Source organism: Aphelocoma coerulescens, chromosome 19 (assembly GCF_041296385.1).
Source record: "Aphelocoma coerulescens isolate FSJ_1873_10779 chromosome 19, UR_Acoe_1.0, whole genome shotgun sequence".
Lineage (NCBI taxonomy): Eukaryota > Metazoa > Chordata > Aves > Passeriformes > Corvidae > Aphelocoma > Aphelocoma coerulescens.
In genome coordinates, this window is record NC_091032.1 from 570,801 (window position 1) to 586,145 (window position 15,345).

General features: G+C 58.2%; 2 protein-coding genes and 1 long non-coding RNA gene across 5 annotated transcripts in view; 1 reads left to right on the forward strand and 2 right to left on the reverse strand.

Annotated features, from left to right (window-relative positions):
• The window catches only part of MTMR4 (myotubularin related protein 4), a 57,063-nt gene extending 50,089 nt beyond the window's left edge, over positions 1–6,974 (reverse strand). The window contains exon 1 of one of the 2 annotated variants that reach the window (XM_069033680.1): positions 6,909–6,974. The gene's annotated coding sequence lies outside the window, so the exon portion shown is untranslated. Of the gene's footprint in view, positions 1–2,033; positions 2,237–6,908 lie in introns of those variants that run through there. The other variant, XM_069033679.1, reaches the window with a different exon arrangement.
• A 1,893-nt stretch (positions 6,975–8,867) lies between these two features.
• LOC138120530 (uncharacterized) lies at positions 8,868–10,526 on the forward strand. Its single transcript, XR_011155882.1, has 3 exons — positions 8,868–8,962; positions 9,644–9,747; positions 10,084–10,526. It is a non-coding gene; the product is annotated as an uncharacterized lncRNA (long non-coding RNA).
• Positions 10,527–11,729: 1,203 nt separating this feature from the next.
• On the reverse strand, positions 11,730–14,767 carry ABHD11 (abhydrolase domain containing 11). 2 transcript variants are annotated; one of them, XM_069033585.1, is made up of 6 exons: positions 14,673–14,767; positions 13,678–13,813; positions 13,406–13,579; positions 12,808–12,978; positions 12,521–12,702; positions 11,730–12,232 (listed from the first exon to the last, which is right to left on the reverse strand). In XM_069033585.1, exons 1-6 carry the CDS (start codon positions 14,765–14,767, stop codon positions 12,094–12,096), a joined length of 897 nt encoding a protein of 298 aa, XP_068889686.1. In that variant the 3' UTR covers positions 11,730–12,093. The 2 variants fall into 2 exon arrangements, with proteins under 2 accessions (XP_068889686.1, XP_068889687.1); XM_069033586.1 differs by having other exon boundaries at positions 13,406–13,583; positions 14,673–14,727.
• Positions 14,768–15,345: the final 578 nt, after the last annotated feature.

Below are 15,345 nucleotides of genomic sequence, written 5' to 3' on the forward strand. Positions count from 1 at the left end.
GGGTGTTATCCCTCTTTCTGCAGAAGGGAAAGGGGCAGCAGGCAGAGCCCCTGGCACTTCATGGAAACCAGGTCTAGAAGAGACGTTTCCTTGCTGCAAGCAAGATGAGAATTCTCGTTGCCCAGACTCCCTCTCCCTCGACTTCCCCTGGCTAGGTTTGCACACACATCCATGGTCTCGAGATATCACCTGGCTGTCAGAGGAGGTGTGTAGACACAGGGAACTTTCTTTTCCTAGAAAAATTACCTCTTGTGAGGGGTGAATGTGAAAAGCACAAGCCAGGATTTCCTGACAGCGAAATATTAAGCATTGGCACTTTCCAAGAGCAGCAGATCTCCCCTCCACAGCAAGCAGACAATGAAGAGCCCTGTGCAGGTGAGACAGACATTTGCAGAGGGCTGGAAACGAGAGAACCAGGCACATTGTTTAGGAGCACAAAGGATCCAAATACACAGAAGGAAAAGCTGATACCCCACAAAGAGGTGCCAGAGTGAATCCATCTGCAGGGCTCCCAGCCATCCCACTGTCCACTGGGACTGGAGGGAAGTGGCTGCCCCAGAGCACAGCAGACACACACTCCTCACACCAGAAGTTAGCAGCAGTTCCCCAAGTCACAAGGGCCACATCTTTTAAAAACTAAAGCAGCACTGAACTACAGCATCAAAGGAAATAAATCCCACATACAGAGGACATAAAAGTCTCAGGCTGTGACAAACCCTGGAGTCATCCTGGAGGAGCACTGGAGAGGGAATGTGTGGCTGACAAGGGTCCAGACCTACCCAAGGGCACAGGAAAGCTGACAAGAGGACACAAACCATGAACTGTACTTCAGCACAGCCAGAGGAAAGTTTAACACCCAGGTCACTGGGAATGTACTGCAGACACAGCCTCCTCAGTGGTACGTAAAGCAGCTTGAAAAAAATCTCTGGTGTTTCCAGAGGAGCTCACCGACTCCCACTTTGCTGTGTTTCTTCCCACCAACCCCCCAAATACCTCACAGCTGTTCTTTCCTCATCCAAACACAGGCTCTGTCCTGGCACACACAGGCTGCTCTGTCCCACATCCAACTTCAGCCTCCCCAGGCCTCGTGCCTGAAGAGACTCATTTCCACTGCCCCAAGCTTGACCTCCAGGGCAGCACAGGCTTTTTGGCCTGTGCCCAGATGCCATGGGCTTGCTCTGAAGTTTTCAGCAAGAACAGAACATTTTAGTCTTTGGGAAGTTCAGTCTGCCATTTGGGAAGGAAGGCAGAAGTGCCTCTGGCACGGGGGCAGCTGCAGCCTTGACCTGGGGGAGGCAGGAAGGGGGTGCTGTCTGGAAAGCAGAAGTGAGTATAAGCCCAAACGATGCTGACTGGGATGAGAAGCAACAACTCCAGGGCTCCTCACATCCTCCTAAAGCTCCTTCTGAGCACCTTGGGTCACAAGGAGCCCGCAGGGTGATGAAGCTGCCAGGTGGTGCTGGCAGCCAAGCTGAGCTGTAGGAAGCATGGGCATGACCCGGGCTCTGGGCTGGCAGCCAGCCAGGCTCTCCCAGGGTACCCTCGATGAGACATTCTCCAAACTGGGTGCAGGTGCCTCATAAACGAGTTACGAAACAGGACAACGGCTGCTCTCATTCCCATTAGAACAGTGAAACAGATCCCACCTGGCTCTGTCACACTGGTGGCCCTGAGTGCTACATGCCAGTCATGCTCCTGCAATAAGGAGACTTCCGCCGAGTCCTTTGAAAGATTAAAAAAAAAATTTATTATGAATCCAGGCAGCACAGTTGAAACAACAGAGACAACTGAATAGATTCATGCTGGATTGCCACAAGGCACTCATCCACTCAGGGGAAGTTGTCTACTTCAACAAGTTTCTACAATAAAACAAACCAACAAAACCCTCTGAAGCTTCCAGAAGGAACAATGCAAACTGCAGCCCTCGCTCGCTCAGAGCAGTCCTCGGCTTCAGCAGGGACCATCAGAGAAAGGCTGGCAGAGCCTAAGCAATTGAACTGACCGTAGAGCAGAAATGCTTTGAGAGTCCTTACCATAAAGCTGTCACTCACAGGCAGTGCCATGTCCAAGCACGTTCTGAGAACAATTCCACAATTTCATTTTTCAGCGAAGAACTGGTCAGGTTGGAAAAAGAACAAGGACTCTGCTTCCCAGCCAATGCTGTTCAGACAGCATGAAACGGCAGAAAGCTGAGCTCCAGAGAATACCCCACTGCAATTCTGGGCTTAAGTTCAGCTACAAGACTTTGCCCCCGAGCAGATAAATTGTGAGCCGTGTCTACCTCTGTCCCTGCTGCCAGCACAGGCTCCTCCAAAGTGGGGAGGAGCTGACAGTGGTCAGCAACCTCAGCAAGAGTCACCATACAGACTGAGGAACCTAATATGTCACCTGTACTTGGCTATCAGAACATTCCTACCTATCTTATTTCTAGCAAACCCTGTTCCAAAGGCTTAGGAAAACTTCAGTCCTAACTACCATCCTTCCTGTGAGCACTGTGCGCATCTCTGCAGTGGGATCACACCCACACCCTTGCAAGAGACACCGCAGTGTTTCTGTCCCCCCAGAAAATAATTGTTGGCAAAAGCAAAACTCCATCGTGCGTGGCTGGGCCAGCCGACCTTCCTGGGTGTGCAGGGCCTGAGATCAGCTGTAGCACACATGCTGCTGAGCAAACACTCCACCTAGAAGTTAAGCAATAGGATCCACGAGAGAAGGCAGATCAGGAATGCTCTCCATCAGAGACTAAAGGGAATAAAGCGCCTACAAATGCTCACAACATAAAAGGAAACCTCTGAGGCCAGAAACCTGATACATGTTGAAACAGAATATACTGACATATAACTCTCCTCTCTTGGGATAGGCCCTGGGCAGGCTTCTCCCTCTTGAAGAAGAAATTTGAGGGTATCTCTCAAATGAGAAAGAGCAACACAGACAAAATAGTAAGTAACAACAAAGGCCTTACCACTGTTATGAGTGGGAACTGTCAGTTTAGTTCTGCTGATGCTCTGTCCCACTAAAGTTACCTCTGTCTGGAAAGGCCAACGCTGCTCCCAGACCCACCACACAGAGATCACTGCACAACGATGCTGCAAAACAAATCCCATGAAAACTATCCCCACAATTCGATTCCCACCGTGCTGGGAAGGGGCTCCTCCAGCTCCGAGGCAAACCCAGGTATGTCAGAGCGACCTGAGGCTGCACATCAAACCTCAGCACGAGGAAGGCCAAGTATGAACTAAGCTCTCTTGAGAGAGCTGTGGGGAAGCTGTGTTGGAAGGAGTCCTGACAAACCCTAAACCTTGATGTGTGTCAGACTCTCTCAGCAGCCCAGGACCGACCAAAATAGAGAGAAAGGAAGGAAGGCTGGAAGGAAATAGGTAAGGGGGAATGTGTGCAACTCAAAGAGGACTCCAAGAGCTCAGGCTTTGAGACAAGGGTGCCCCACTACCAGCACAGGCTTCCTGGCAGGAACACAGGCTCATTTCAAACACGATTCAGCCACTGAACATGTTTCAGTTCCATTTCAGCTCACATTCCCAGAGAAAAGAGCCGGTTTCCCTGTGCCGTGCCAGCACATCTAGCAGCACAGTGCACTGCTGCTGCCGGAGCCTCCCAGCCAATCCCCCCCTCTGAGGCTCTGGCTGCAAATCCAAAGCACCTCGCACCAGGGCAGTTTCCTTCCACGCAGAAATTCGCCATCTCAAGGGAAAGCATCCCCCTTTCCTTGGATTCAGCTCTGGGCCACAAGGTGCAGATGCAGTTGTACGCATTGCTTCGAACAGGACAGGGACCAAACCACCCTGGAAAGTAGGCCTGAGCAGGCATTTGCTATTTATAAGCTAATCATCTGATCCCTCTGGAGGGAAATCCTATCCTTTGGGGCTGTTGGGAGTGCATGGAACTGCGGGAGCACCGGGGAGGAACAGACGGGAAGCGATTACATCGGCCAGGAGCATGCTCTAAGTGACCAGACAAAATTCCTCCCTGCTCCATCACAGCCCCAGCATCCTCCTGGAGAACAGGCCAGGGATTACGAGCAGGGATTAATCTGTTATGCTAATTTGCTAAGAGCAAAGTAATTTTTTAAATAGCTCTCATCTCCATTCATCATTATCTAAAAAGGGCCCTGATCTAGTTCTGCACAGAGCGACAAGTCTCATGGTAAGAGCCCACTTGATATCCAAAAACACATGGGAAATTGGTTGGCTGGAGCTGCCTTGGAAGGGGGAAGAGAAAGGTATGAGCTTTCATAACTGTTTGATAATTATTAATTCCTTGGGGGAGCATACCTGTCCTGGGAAGCTGAGTGTGATGTGCAAGTATGCAACACTGACTTTTTTCCTTCTGTTCACATTTCTCTCTGATAAAAATAACCTGGGTTAGATGACACTGCTGGATTTTCCTGTGAAACAATGCTCAGTCATTTCCAACGCCACTGCACACACTCATTGCAACCTCACATCCCCCAAAACAATCTCAGTTCTCTCTACCCTCCTTTTTCTTCACTTACCAAAGTATTACTGAGAACAACCCTCTCCCTCCACTGACAGCAGCCTCTAAAACAAACTTGAGGACAGAGAAGAGGAATGGAAGTAGCTCTGACTCAAGCAGCACAGACTAAAACCACATCTCTTGGAGGAGAAGGCCCAATTCCCAGAGCAATCCTCACAAACAGGGCAGACTAGAGTCATCCAGGCCTGGCACCTGCCTCCAGGTGAGCAAAGCCCAGCCAGACACAGGCACCAGGCCGAGGAAAGGCTGCTCACATCATCCCTGCACTCCCCCAGCGCTGGGACAAGGGAGACTTTGAGAAGCCCCACATAAACAAAAAACAAAAGCAGGCCAGTGCATATTTGGCAGATTGAGATCACAATAAAAGCTGGCACAGCAGCATTCTCCAAAGCCTCTGTGGCAAGATCTGCCCCTAAAGCTTCCCTTGATTTGGGTTTTGGGTTTGGATTTTTTTTCTTTCAGCTTGTTACAACTAAATCTGACAGGTAAGTGACACTGTTGTTGAGACACATGGGCTGGAAGGATCCTGCCACAAAACCCACAGCAATGACACCTCTGAGGAAATGTCCCACTAAAGGCTCTCTCAGAAAAATTAAATAACCATCACAGCCAGATAAAAAGATTCCTGAGAACACAGCAAAGGAAAGGGGAACCCAGATGTTCCTAGAAATTTATAAGTGAAACTTTTACATTTATTTCCCAGTTTACTTAGATGTCCATCTTCCAGCAAACTCCCTGAAAGTCATCACAGCCACCTCACAGACCCCCAAGCAGAGCAGACCCCCAAACTCCTGGGGCTGTGAGCCCAGCTGCTTTTATTAAAAAAAAGAAAAATATGGAGCCTCCATGTAAAAGCTGGCAACCAATACAAAGTCATCACTGACTGAGGGAAGTTTCTTCTCATGCTCGCATCTCTATCACCTAAAGATACAGGTTTTGGTTTCCATGTACGCATACCCTCACCAGCTAGACTGAATTCCCAGTGTCCAACCTCTGTTCTCCACAAGCAGACGCAGACTGGCCAGATCTTCTCTCAAGTTCTTGCTGGAGGAAGCAGATGGAGTTCTCTCGGCACCACATGGCAGCTTTTTTTACCTTTAATCCCACCTCATACATCTCCAAACTCTGCCCAGCTTTCCACCAGCCTTGAACCACACACAGGCACCAAACCTGGGCACAGCAGCTTTTGCACCAGTGTGGGAGCTGAGTTAACACTCCCTCTCCTCCTCCTCCTCCTCCTCCTCAGTGAGGCACCAAAGACCACCTCCAGCCTGGCTGTGCTCAACATATTCATGAACCCAGGCAAAAATTCCTGCTTCCCAGGACAGAACCCACTTCTCCCTCCCCTGTTTCTCTGTTCCCATTATGGACTCTTCCTGCAGTTTGTCTTCTCTGGTAAAACATGTGTGGTTTCCCCAAAGTCCAACGCCAAACTAGCCAGGCCACAGTGTCAGATTCTCGTTTCCCATTTTCTAATCAGCACTCTTGAGTTGCCCACGCAGTTCCTCACCTTTTAGCTGTCACCTTCCTTCAAGTCATTGCCAAAATCACCATCAGGATCCTTACGAGACAGTTAACATAACGTGGCCAATAATGTTCTAGGGACCCACAATTTAACACGGATTATTTGGAGTTCATCCCGCTTCAGTTAATTCAGCAGGAAAACCAAAGGCATCAGAGCAACTGCTTTAGGGAAGCCAGTGTTTACAACAGTTAGCTGAGGGGGTTCTAAATAAATGTCAAACCTCCAACAACACCATCTCCACACCAAACTTCAGCCACCCGCCGTTCCAAACCAGCACAGAACCAGCTCCTACCCAACACGGAGGGGAGGCACCTGCTCCAAACACAGCCGTGTGTGGCCTTCGCGGGGCACCGGGCAAACCCCATCGAGTGCGAAGAAGAACCAGCTCCGTGCCGCTACCCCGGCTCTCTGCGGCACAAGAATCTCCCACCCGCCAGGCGCTTCTAGACGAGATCTGCACGGCCCCAGCGCGGGGGGACGGCAGAGGGAGGGAGGCGAGCCGCGCCCGCAGCCTCGGCCGGGGGAAGGGCTCAGGCCCCGCGGCAGGGCCGGAGCGGGCAGGGCCGGCCCCAGCGGGAGCCCCGCGCCCCCCTCCTCGGTCTGACTGCGACCCCGCCTCCGCCCGCCGGTGACACCGCGGAACCTCCGGTGCAGCCCGGCCCGAGCCCGGCCCGCAGGGCCACCGCCGCCTCAGCACTGCCGCCACCGGGCGGTGCCGCCCCTCACGGACAGGCCCCGGGGAGGCCGCGCTCTTCGGGTGGCGGAGAGAAGGAGCGGGGCTGCGGCGGGCGGCGGCCCGAGGAGCGGCGCTGGGTGCCAGGGTGGCGGGAGGGCAGCGGGGGCGGGGGGTCCCGGGCAGCCCCGGTCTCACCTGTCCCGGCGGGTCCCGCCCGGCTCCGGCCGCGCCACTCCCGCCTCTGCCGCGTGCGGCTCCCGCCCGGCCTCCCCCGCCGGCCCGCGCGCCCCGGCCAATCAGCGCCCGGCACCGCCGGAGCCACCGACCAATCAGCGGAAGGAACGCGTCCCCGCCCAGCGCCACCGGCCGCCGGGCCACGCCCACCCGCGCTCCCGCCAGGCCTATCCCGTGACGCGTGAGGGGGCGGCGCCCGGCGCCCGACGGCCAATGAGAAATCACAGCGCGTCCCGCCGCAGCCAATCGGCGCCCGCGCAGCGCCTCCCCTCCGGAAAGGGCGGGGGGGGGCACGGTGGGCTGTCCCGTCACGTGACCGCCCGGTGACAGGGACCCCTCAGCGCCGCGGGGCCGGGAGCGCCCGGCGGGTCCCGGAGCTGAGGGACGGCTGTCCCAGGCAGCGCCCAGGGATGAGCCCGCGGCCATCGGGGGGCTGGGGTCGCTTCCGGTGCCCCAGCCGGGGCAGGGTGGCGCGGGGTCGCCGCCTCCGCGGCCTGCGGGGCCACCGGAATGGTAGAGAGATCGTGAGGCCTCCCCGTTCCACCACCCCTCTCAGCCTCGGGCAGCTGCTGCTTCTCTCTGCCTGGATGTGCCTCCCCCGGGGCTGGATGGCCTCTGCCCCCCGCCTCGTCCCTGCGTTTCCCGGTCCGTGGCGTTACTTCTGCTCCTGCCATCCTCCGCCTGCCCTGCGGCACAGCCCCGCTAGTGTAGCGAGTTAGGGGGTAATCCCAGGCTTTCTCACAGCTCAGGTTTTTACATTCTGCATCACAGAATAGTTGAAGCTGGAAGGTACCTGTGGGGATCACCCAGTCCAACTCCCCTGCCAAGACAGGGTGACCCAGAGCAGGTGACAGGAACGCGTCCAGGTGGGTTCGGAATGTGCCCGGAGCGGGAGACTCCACTCCTCCCTGGGCAGCTGTTCCAGTGCTCCCAGCTGCCAGGATGAGATGCTGCTGCCCGAGGCGGTGTCTCCCTGCATCCCCTGGAAAGGATGAGCTGAGCCCAGCCCCAGACAGGTCTGGAGGGTTTGGGGGTGTGGACAAAGGGATGTTGGTCCTCGACAGAGGACAACCATCCCAGCCTGGTGCCAGCTGCCAGTGGAGCTGTCCCGGGCCTGGCTCTGAGAGGTGCAGGAAGGAGCTTCCTCCTCGTCCCGCGGATGCTGAATCTTTGCAATTGCATTGCTTCGGCCGATTTCTCTGGGAAAAATGTGTGGGAAATGGGGAGGTGGGTGATGGAAAGCCACTGGGCTGGAAAATGAAGGAGGGGGCAACACCCTGGGTTGGCAGTAGGGCAGGGGGAGCAGGTAGAGAGGTGGTGGGGAGGAGGGAGCACCTGGAGGGAGTGGTGGGGCTGCTGGAGCTATGGCATGGGGCAGATGGTGCCATCCTGAAGAGGAGCTGCTCCAGAATGTGCAGAAAGAGTTTGTGGAGCATGTGAACAACCCTCTGATCTCTGGGATGCTGGACAGCCTGCTGACCCACTGGGTTCTCAGCCTCAGTGAGGTGGAAGAGGTGCAGGATCAATGCAGAATGCACGTGGATAAGCCTTGACTCCTCATAAACATTGTGCTCCAGAAGGGCACCAAGGCCAGCCAGATCTCCACTGACAGCCTCAGGATGGTGGAGCAGCTGGGTCTGAGCTGACTCAGTTGAGAGATGAAGGGCCGTGGTCTGCTCCTGGCCAGAGCCTCCACTGGGATGCTGGAGCAGGGTCCAGCCCTGGGGAGCGTCCAGGACTCAAAGGCAAGGAGCAGTTGAGTATCACTGCTCTGAGACCCCCTTGCCACCCTGTGATGACAGAGCTTTTGGGGGTGGCTGTCCCCTGTGGGGCTGAACAGGGGCCCCCAAGGGCCCTGCAACAGCCCCTCTTGCTGCAAGTGCTTCCCAGTGTAACTGAGGGGCTTTCTGCTTGCAGGGTCGTCTGCTGTGCCACTGGCCTTTCCTGACGCTGAGGTACCCCCATGGCCCTCGTTGGTATCCAGGGCCAGCAGTGGATCCGGCAGTGCTCCCTGAGTGAGTACTTCGGCAGCAGGGACAGAGAGGGAGCCCACGTGCTGTGGCAGAGTAGACGAGAGGAGGGCAGGAGCACAGCCCAGCCACCCTGATGGAGCAGGCAGGGGCGTGCTGAGGGGAGCCAGGGGCTTGCCGACCAAGGAGCAGGGCAGGAGGTCACAGAATCACAGAACCAATTAGATTGGAACAGACCTTTGAAATCATTGAGTCCAACCGTAACTGCAGGGAACCCCACCGCCAGGGTACACGGCTGTTCAGGACACCTGCAGATCCTTCTAAGCAGCACCAGGGCCAGAGCTTTGTCACCGCCTTCCCTGGAGCCTCTCTGGAGGCGGGGCTCCCGCCCTCCCTAGCTCTGCCTGCACTCCTTCTCCTGCCAATTTTACCTTCCCCGCTAACCACCGCGGTGGAAATTGCCTTCTCCTGCTGGGTCTCAGATGGCTCCAGGCCATGCCAGCGTGGCAGCTGGGAGAACAGGAGAGCAGAGACTTGAAGAAAATATTCGTATCACTTGTGTCTTCCCTGGGATGCCCTGTCCTTTTTCCACGCTGTTGGTCAGATGGGCCAAATAGAATGATCTTGGAGAAGGTGCCCCAGTCTCCAGGCCTGGCACCCAGCATTAATCACTGCTGCAGTGAGGGACACCAGTGAAGTCACACTTGACATCTTCTGTCTCCTCAGATACCACGTCCTGCAGGTCATCAACAGGCTCCATTTCTACCCAATGCCTGACAGAGCAGTTTTGAAACCACGCCTGCAACAGCCACATAGAGGTCTTCCTAAAGGTGGGGTTTGTGGTTAACTGCAGCTGTGCCAAGGGTCAGAAATCCTGCTTGGAGCAGAGCTCAGGTGGGGGAGGTCATTTTTTGACAGGCCCCTTGGGAGGGAGCAGGTTTTCAGAAAGGAGTCTGGTTTTGCCTGGGGCATCAGCTGGATCTCTGGAGGCATCAGCACCCTGACACGACGGGCACAGAGCCCAGCGTGTTGGTGCAGCTCATGGCATCCCTCGTGCCACCAGACACATGCCTGGATGTGCCCCTGGGATGTCTCTTGATTCCCTGCACCCTTCCCATGCAGGAAACAGAGCTGCACTCATTTCTCCCTGCTATCTCTCACCCTAGGTCCGACAGTGCTTACCTATGTTCCCTCAGCAGATGCCATCACAAGAATGGACTACAACGTTCTGGAAGCTCTACCTCTTCTCAGGCCACTGATGTCCTGCCATGGTGACACTCTTCACCTCGCATCTCATAGCAGCCTTTTGTCTGTGCCCCAAACCTGGTACCCGGCCAGCAGGAAGGAGTGGGGAGAAATCCCCCGCTGATCCTGGGCTCCAGAGCTTGTGGCTTGGTCCAAAGGTCTTGTGTGCTGATAGCTGGGGCCAGACCCCACCCCCAGCTGGCTAGTGGCACCTAAGGAACTCATTTCAGTAGCCAGTGACTCTGGAGCTTATTGGTCTGATGTTTTCCATATGAAACAAATAATACACAGAGAGCAAAAGTGTGTGAATTTGAGGGTGATATAGCAGAAAGCTCAAGGCCAATGCAGCCCAGCTCCTGAGAGATGCACTGTGAAAGGAGGGGAGGGGAAGGGAAGGGGAAGGGGAAGGGAAGGGAAGGGAAGGGAAGGGAAGGGAAGGGAAGGGAAGGGAAGGGAAGGGAAGGGAAGGGAAGGGAAGGGAAGGGAAGGGAAGGGAAGGGAAGGGAAGGGAAGGGAAGGGAAGGGAAGGGAAGGGAAGGGAAGGGAAGGGGAGGGAAGGGGAGGGAAGGGGAGGGAAGGGGAGGGAGGGGGAGGGGGAGGGAGGGGGAGGGAAGGGAAGGGAAGGGAAGGGAAGGTGGGGAAAGGGGAAAGGGGAAAGGGGAAAGGGGAAAGGGGAAAGGGGAAAGGGGAAAGGGGAAAGGGGAAAGGGGAAAGGGGAAAGGGGAAAGGGGAAAGGAAAGGAAAGGAAAGGAAAGGAAAGGAAAGGAAAGGAAAGGAAAGGAAAGGAAAGGAAAGGAAAGGAAAGGAAAGGAAAGGAAAGGAAAGGAAAGGAAAGGAAAGGAAAGGAAAGGAAAGGAAAGGAAAGGAAAGGTCTGCAGAAACACAACAAATCTCCAAAGCAGTCCCTGGTGCCCACTCTGCCAGGCAACTACAGCCAGACCTAGAATAAAATATCCTGAGTCTCCTGCCCTCCCTCCCTTTTGGGGCCTCTAAACAATCCCAAATTAAGCAAACTCATCCCAGGGAGCAGCAGAAGCAGAGATGGTTAGTGTCTCTATTGTCCCCACACAAAGCGTGTCCCCAGCTGTGACAGAGATGATCTGTCACCCCCCTAGTTGCTTCTGCCCTGTCCCCGGATTTCCCAGTTGTCCAATAAAGGGATTTTTGCAGCAGACACCCTGCTCCTCTGCCTCCAACCCATGGTGTGTGGGTGTTATGCTGCCTTGGGAGGATGCAAAGCAGGTGGGAGGGGAGAAATTGTCAGGAGCTCAGGGACAAAGGGACACCTGTCTTTGGGACAGGCTGGGCAGACACACGCCTTGCTCAGGAGGCAGATTCCCCCACACCTCAATCCTTACACTGCCTGAGGCATAGAGTAAGGATGCAATTCCCCTTGGGAGCCAAGAAAGATCCTCAAACCTGTGTCTCACGTGCACTGCTTCCACAGCTTGTCACCTTAGGGCCCAGTCCAGCTGTCACCTCCCACCAGCAGCCCTGCTGGCAGGTGAGAACCCCTTCCTGTGCCCCCCGCACATGCCCTGCCCTCCATGGCCATGTCCAGTTCCTGTTCTGCCTTTGCATGGATTCAGCTTTATTGCACATTCTGCAGATCCATGGAAGGGTCTGGCAGCAGGAAAACAAGAGGGCTCTCCTGCCCCCTCCGTGTGCCTGACTCTTCTGTGCAGGTAGGACAGTGCCCTGAGCCAGTGCCACCCCGTGTCCCTGCGAGGTGGCAGGTCTCAGCAGGATGCAGGTGCGTCTCTGCTCTGGCTGCAGGAGAACCAGGATGGGAGAAGGTCTTGCAGGCAGAATCAGACTGCAGTGAGGGCAACCAGTCCCAGCTGAGCCCATCCTCAGAGCCTGAGCCCCGCGTCACTGCCCAGAGCTCCTCAGGACCCATACGGTCCTTGCAGAAACCCTGGTCCTCAGTGCTACAGCTGTGGCAGGAAATTGAGGACAGCAGTGATGAATTCTTCAAATTTATCCTGATGGACTATGTGGCCTGCACCTTTAATGTACTGGATCTCTGCCTTGGGGAAGAGGCGTTGGATCTCTGGGTAGTCTCCGGAGCTGCAGGACAAGGGAACGTGCCATGATCAGAGGTCCCTCCTGGTGTCTTCCCTCACTTCCCCAAGCAGAGGGTGATCCCAGGTATGGCTCCTTCCCTGCTAGGAAAGCCCAGGGGGGTCCCCAGGTTCCCCCTCGCTCCAGTGTGTTGGTGTCACCGGCGGCTGGAGGCACAGCCCTCGCTCAGGACCCTCCCCATCCCAGGGGGGGAATTCCCCTCCCACCCTTGGCAGCTGCAAAGAGTACAAGAGGTCAAACCACAGACCTGGAACCACTTCTCTCCAGTCTCACCTGATATAGGGTGAGTCGGACCCTCCCAAGAAGAGTGCAGGACCAGGATATGGCTTGTGGAAAACAGGGAAGTTCATGATGTCTGCCAGGTGCCGGGAAATAGCCTCCAGGTTCACCCGCCACACGTAGCGGCCCTCCACCTCCACCAGGTTGGTGAGGAGGAACTGTCTCAGCTGTGGGAGCTGTCACGGAAGGGGATCGTGCGCTCTTCAGTAAGAGCAACAAAGCAGGATGCCCTGGCACCCTCCATCTTCCCCTGTACCCCCATCTCCCACAGGATTTCCTACCTTGACCACGGGCTGCAGCTGGTCGTCAGCCAGCTGGCGTGCTGCCGAGCGGGACAGCCCCACTGGGACTTTCACCTCCTTCATGGCCGAGATGTAGGCGGAGAATTCGGACACAGGGGCGGTTGAGCCAGGACTGATGTCTACGGAGATGAGGCGCTCCACCAGGTCTGGCTGGAGACACAAGCAGGGCAGATCAGATGCCAGGACCTCCCAAGATCTCCCCAGTGGGAGTGGGCACAGGGCTCCGCTCCCAGTCTGATTCCCTGGAGGCTCTTAGCTCCATCCTGCCTCAGCAGAGACCTCCACATGCCCTTCCCAGAGTCCTTGTGCTTGGCAGAGATCTCCAAGCTCCCCTGCAATTGGTGCTGGAGGGACAGGGCAAGAGCATGGGCTGGTGGACACAGATTTACTCCTGCTCCCACAGCCTGGCTTACAGCTCTGTGTGGGACAGCACCCACCCTGATACAAACAAGTCCCTGTGGAGCTGGGGGCAAGGTTGGCACCGGTGAACAGCCTCTGAAGGTGCCACCCCCTCCCTAAAGCCCCCCCTGGAACTTCCTGAGCCTGTGACCACACTCCCATCCCCGTGCCTGCCGACCCGCTGCAAGGCCAGCGTCATGGCCGTCTTGCCCCCCATGCTGTGTCCCACGAGGATGCACTTGTTGATGCCCAGGCGGCTCAGGAGGTGCTGCACGTCCAGGCTCATTGCTTCATACGTCATCACAGGGCTGTGGGGGCTGCTGCCATGGTTCCGGGCATCCACTGTCAGCACCTGCCTGGGCAGGGGCACCGTGTCACCCCAGGCACTGCCCACCATGACCCTGCACTGCTCCCTGGGTGCTGCTCCTCCCCACACCCCCTGGGTCTCACCTTGCCGCTACCACGGCGTACCAGTGTCTTGGCCACCGTCTGGAAGTTGCCATGGCTGCCAAAGAGCCCGTGGAGCAGGACAAGGGGTGGCCGGTCCCTGCGACCCTCCACCTCCACATGGGCCAGGGGCACTGCACTGCAGGGAGAGAGGGGCACGGGGTATGGCCAGAGGGGTGGGGGGGAAGTGAGCCCTGCCCCTCTGTCCAGCCCTGGTGAGGCACATTTGGAGTGTTGTGTGCAGTCCTGGGCTCCTCAGGAAAAGGGAGATATGGAGCTCCTGGAGCGGGGCCAGTGGAGGCTGTGAGGATGAGGAGAGCCTGGAGCATCTCCGTGCCCAGGACAGGCTGAGGGAGCTGGGGCTGCTCAGGCTCGAGAGGAGCCCCAGCTGAGAGGGGCCCTCAGCCCTGGGTGTCCCTGGCTGCAGGGAGGGCTCAGGGCAGGGCCCAGGCTCTGCTCCGGGGCCCGGCAGTGGCACCAGAGCACCGGGCAGGGCCTGAGCCCAGCAATTGCCCTGCACAGGAGGCAGAACTGCTGCCCTGGGCAGGGCCCAGCCCTGAACAGGCTGCCCAGGGAGGGGCTGGAGTCTCCCTCAGCGGGGATATTGCAGAGCCCTCTGGGCACAATCCTGTGCCCTGTGCTCTGGGATGGCCCTGCCTGAGCAGGGAGGTGGCACCAGGGACCCTCTGGGGTCCCCTCCAGCCTGGCCCAGCCTGGGATTCCGAGGGAGCGCGGCCACGGCCGAGCCAAGGGCACGGCGGGGAACGGGGGGGGGGCGTGGTCACAGCCGGAGAAGGGCGTGGTCACAGGGGGCGTGGTCACAACCGCCCCGCCGCCCGCACGAGGCTGCGCGATCGGGAGGCGCGGCTTTCGGGAGGCGTGGCCAGCCTCGTGGGACGGCCACTCCCCTTCTCGCAGTATCCCCCCCGGGACCCTTCCCGGTACCGGTACCGCTCCCGCCGCGCCCGCCCCCGCCCCGCGCAAGGCCGGGCCCTTACGTGCCCACGGAGCGGGCGGCGGCGGCGGCGGGCGGCGGGCGGGAGCGCGGGCGGGGCGGCGGGGCGGGGGCGCGGGGCAGCCGGCGGAGCATCATGGCGGCAGTGGCGGCGGCGCGCGGGCCGTGACGCGACGTGCGCAGGGGCCCCGCCCCTGCCCCGCCCCGCCCCGCCGGGCGCCCCCCCGCGGCAGCAGGGCGGCAGCGCGCGCACCGGGAAGGTCACGGCGGGGCCGGTGCCGGCGCTTCCCCCGCGGGCAGTGGAGCGGGCGGCGGGACACGGGGGTGGGGGCCCGGGGAACGTGAGCCGGGCGGGGCGGCTCCCTGCCGGCGGGGGTTCCGCAGGGCCCTGCCGCCCGCTGCCGCCCGCAGGCACAGCGGGACCGGGCAGCGCAGTGCCGCACTCGCCGCCCCCGGCCGCGCTTCCCCCAGGACCGGCCCCGCGCTCCTGCGGCCGCTCCTGCCCCTTTGTCCCTGCCCGCTGGAGCGTGGCGGCGGGCGGCAGGGAGCGGCCGAGCAGGGCGGCCTCGCCCCAGCGCGGCTCCCGGGCGGGGGAAGCGCCCCGCGGACCCCCCGGGGGCCCCAGACTTTGGACTGCGGGCAGGGAGTGTCCCTGCGGCATCCAGCGGCTCCTCCGCTGCTTCCCGCCCCGACCGATCCCGGAGAGCTGCCCCTGG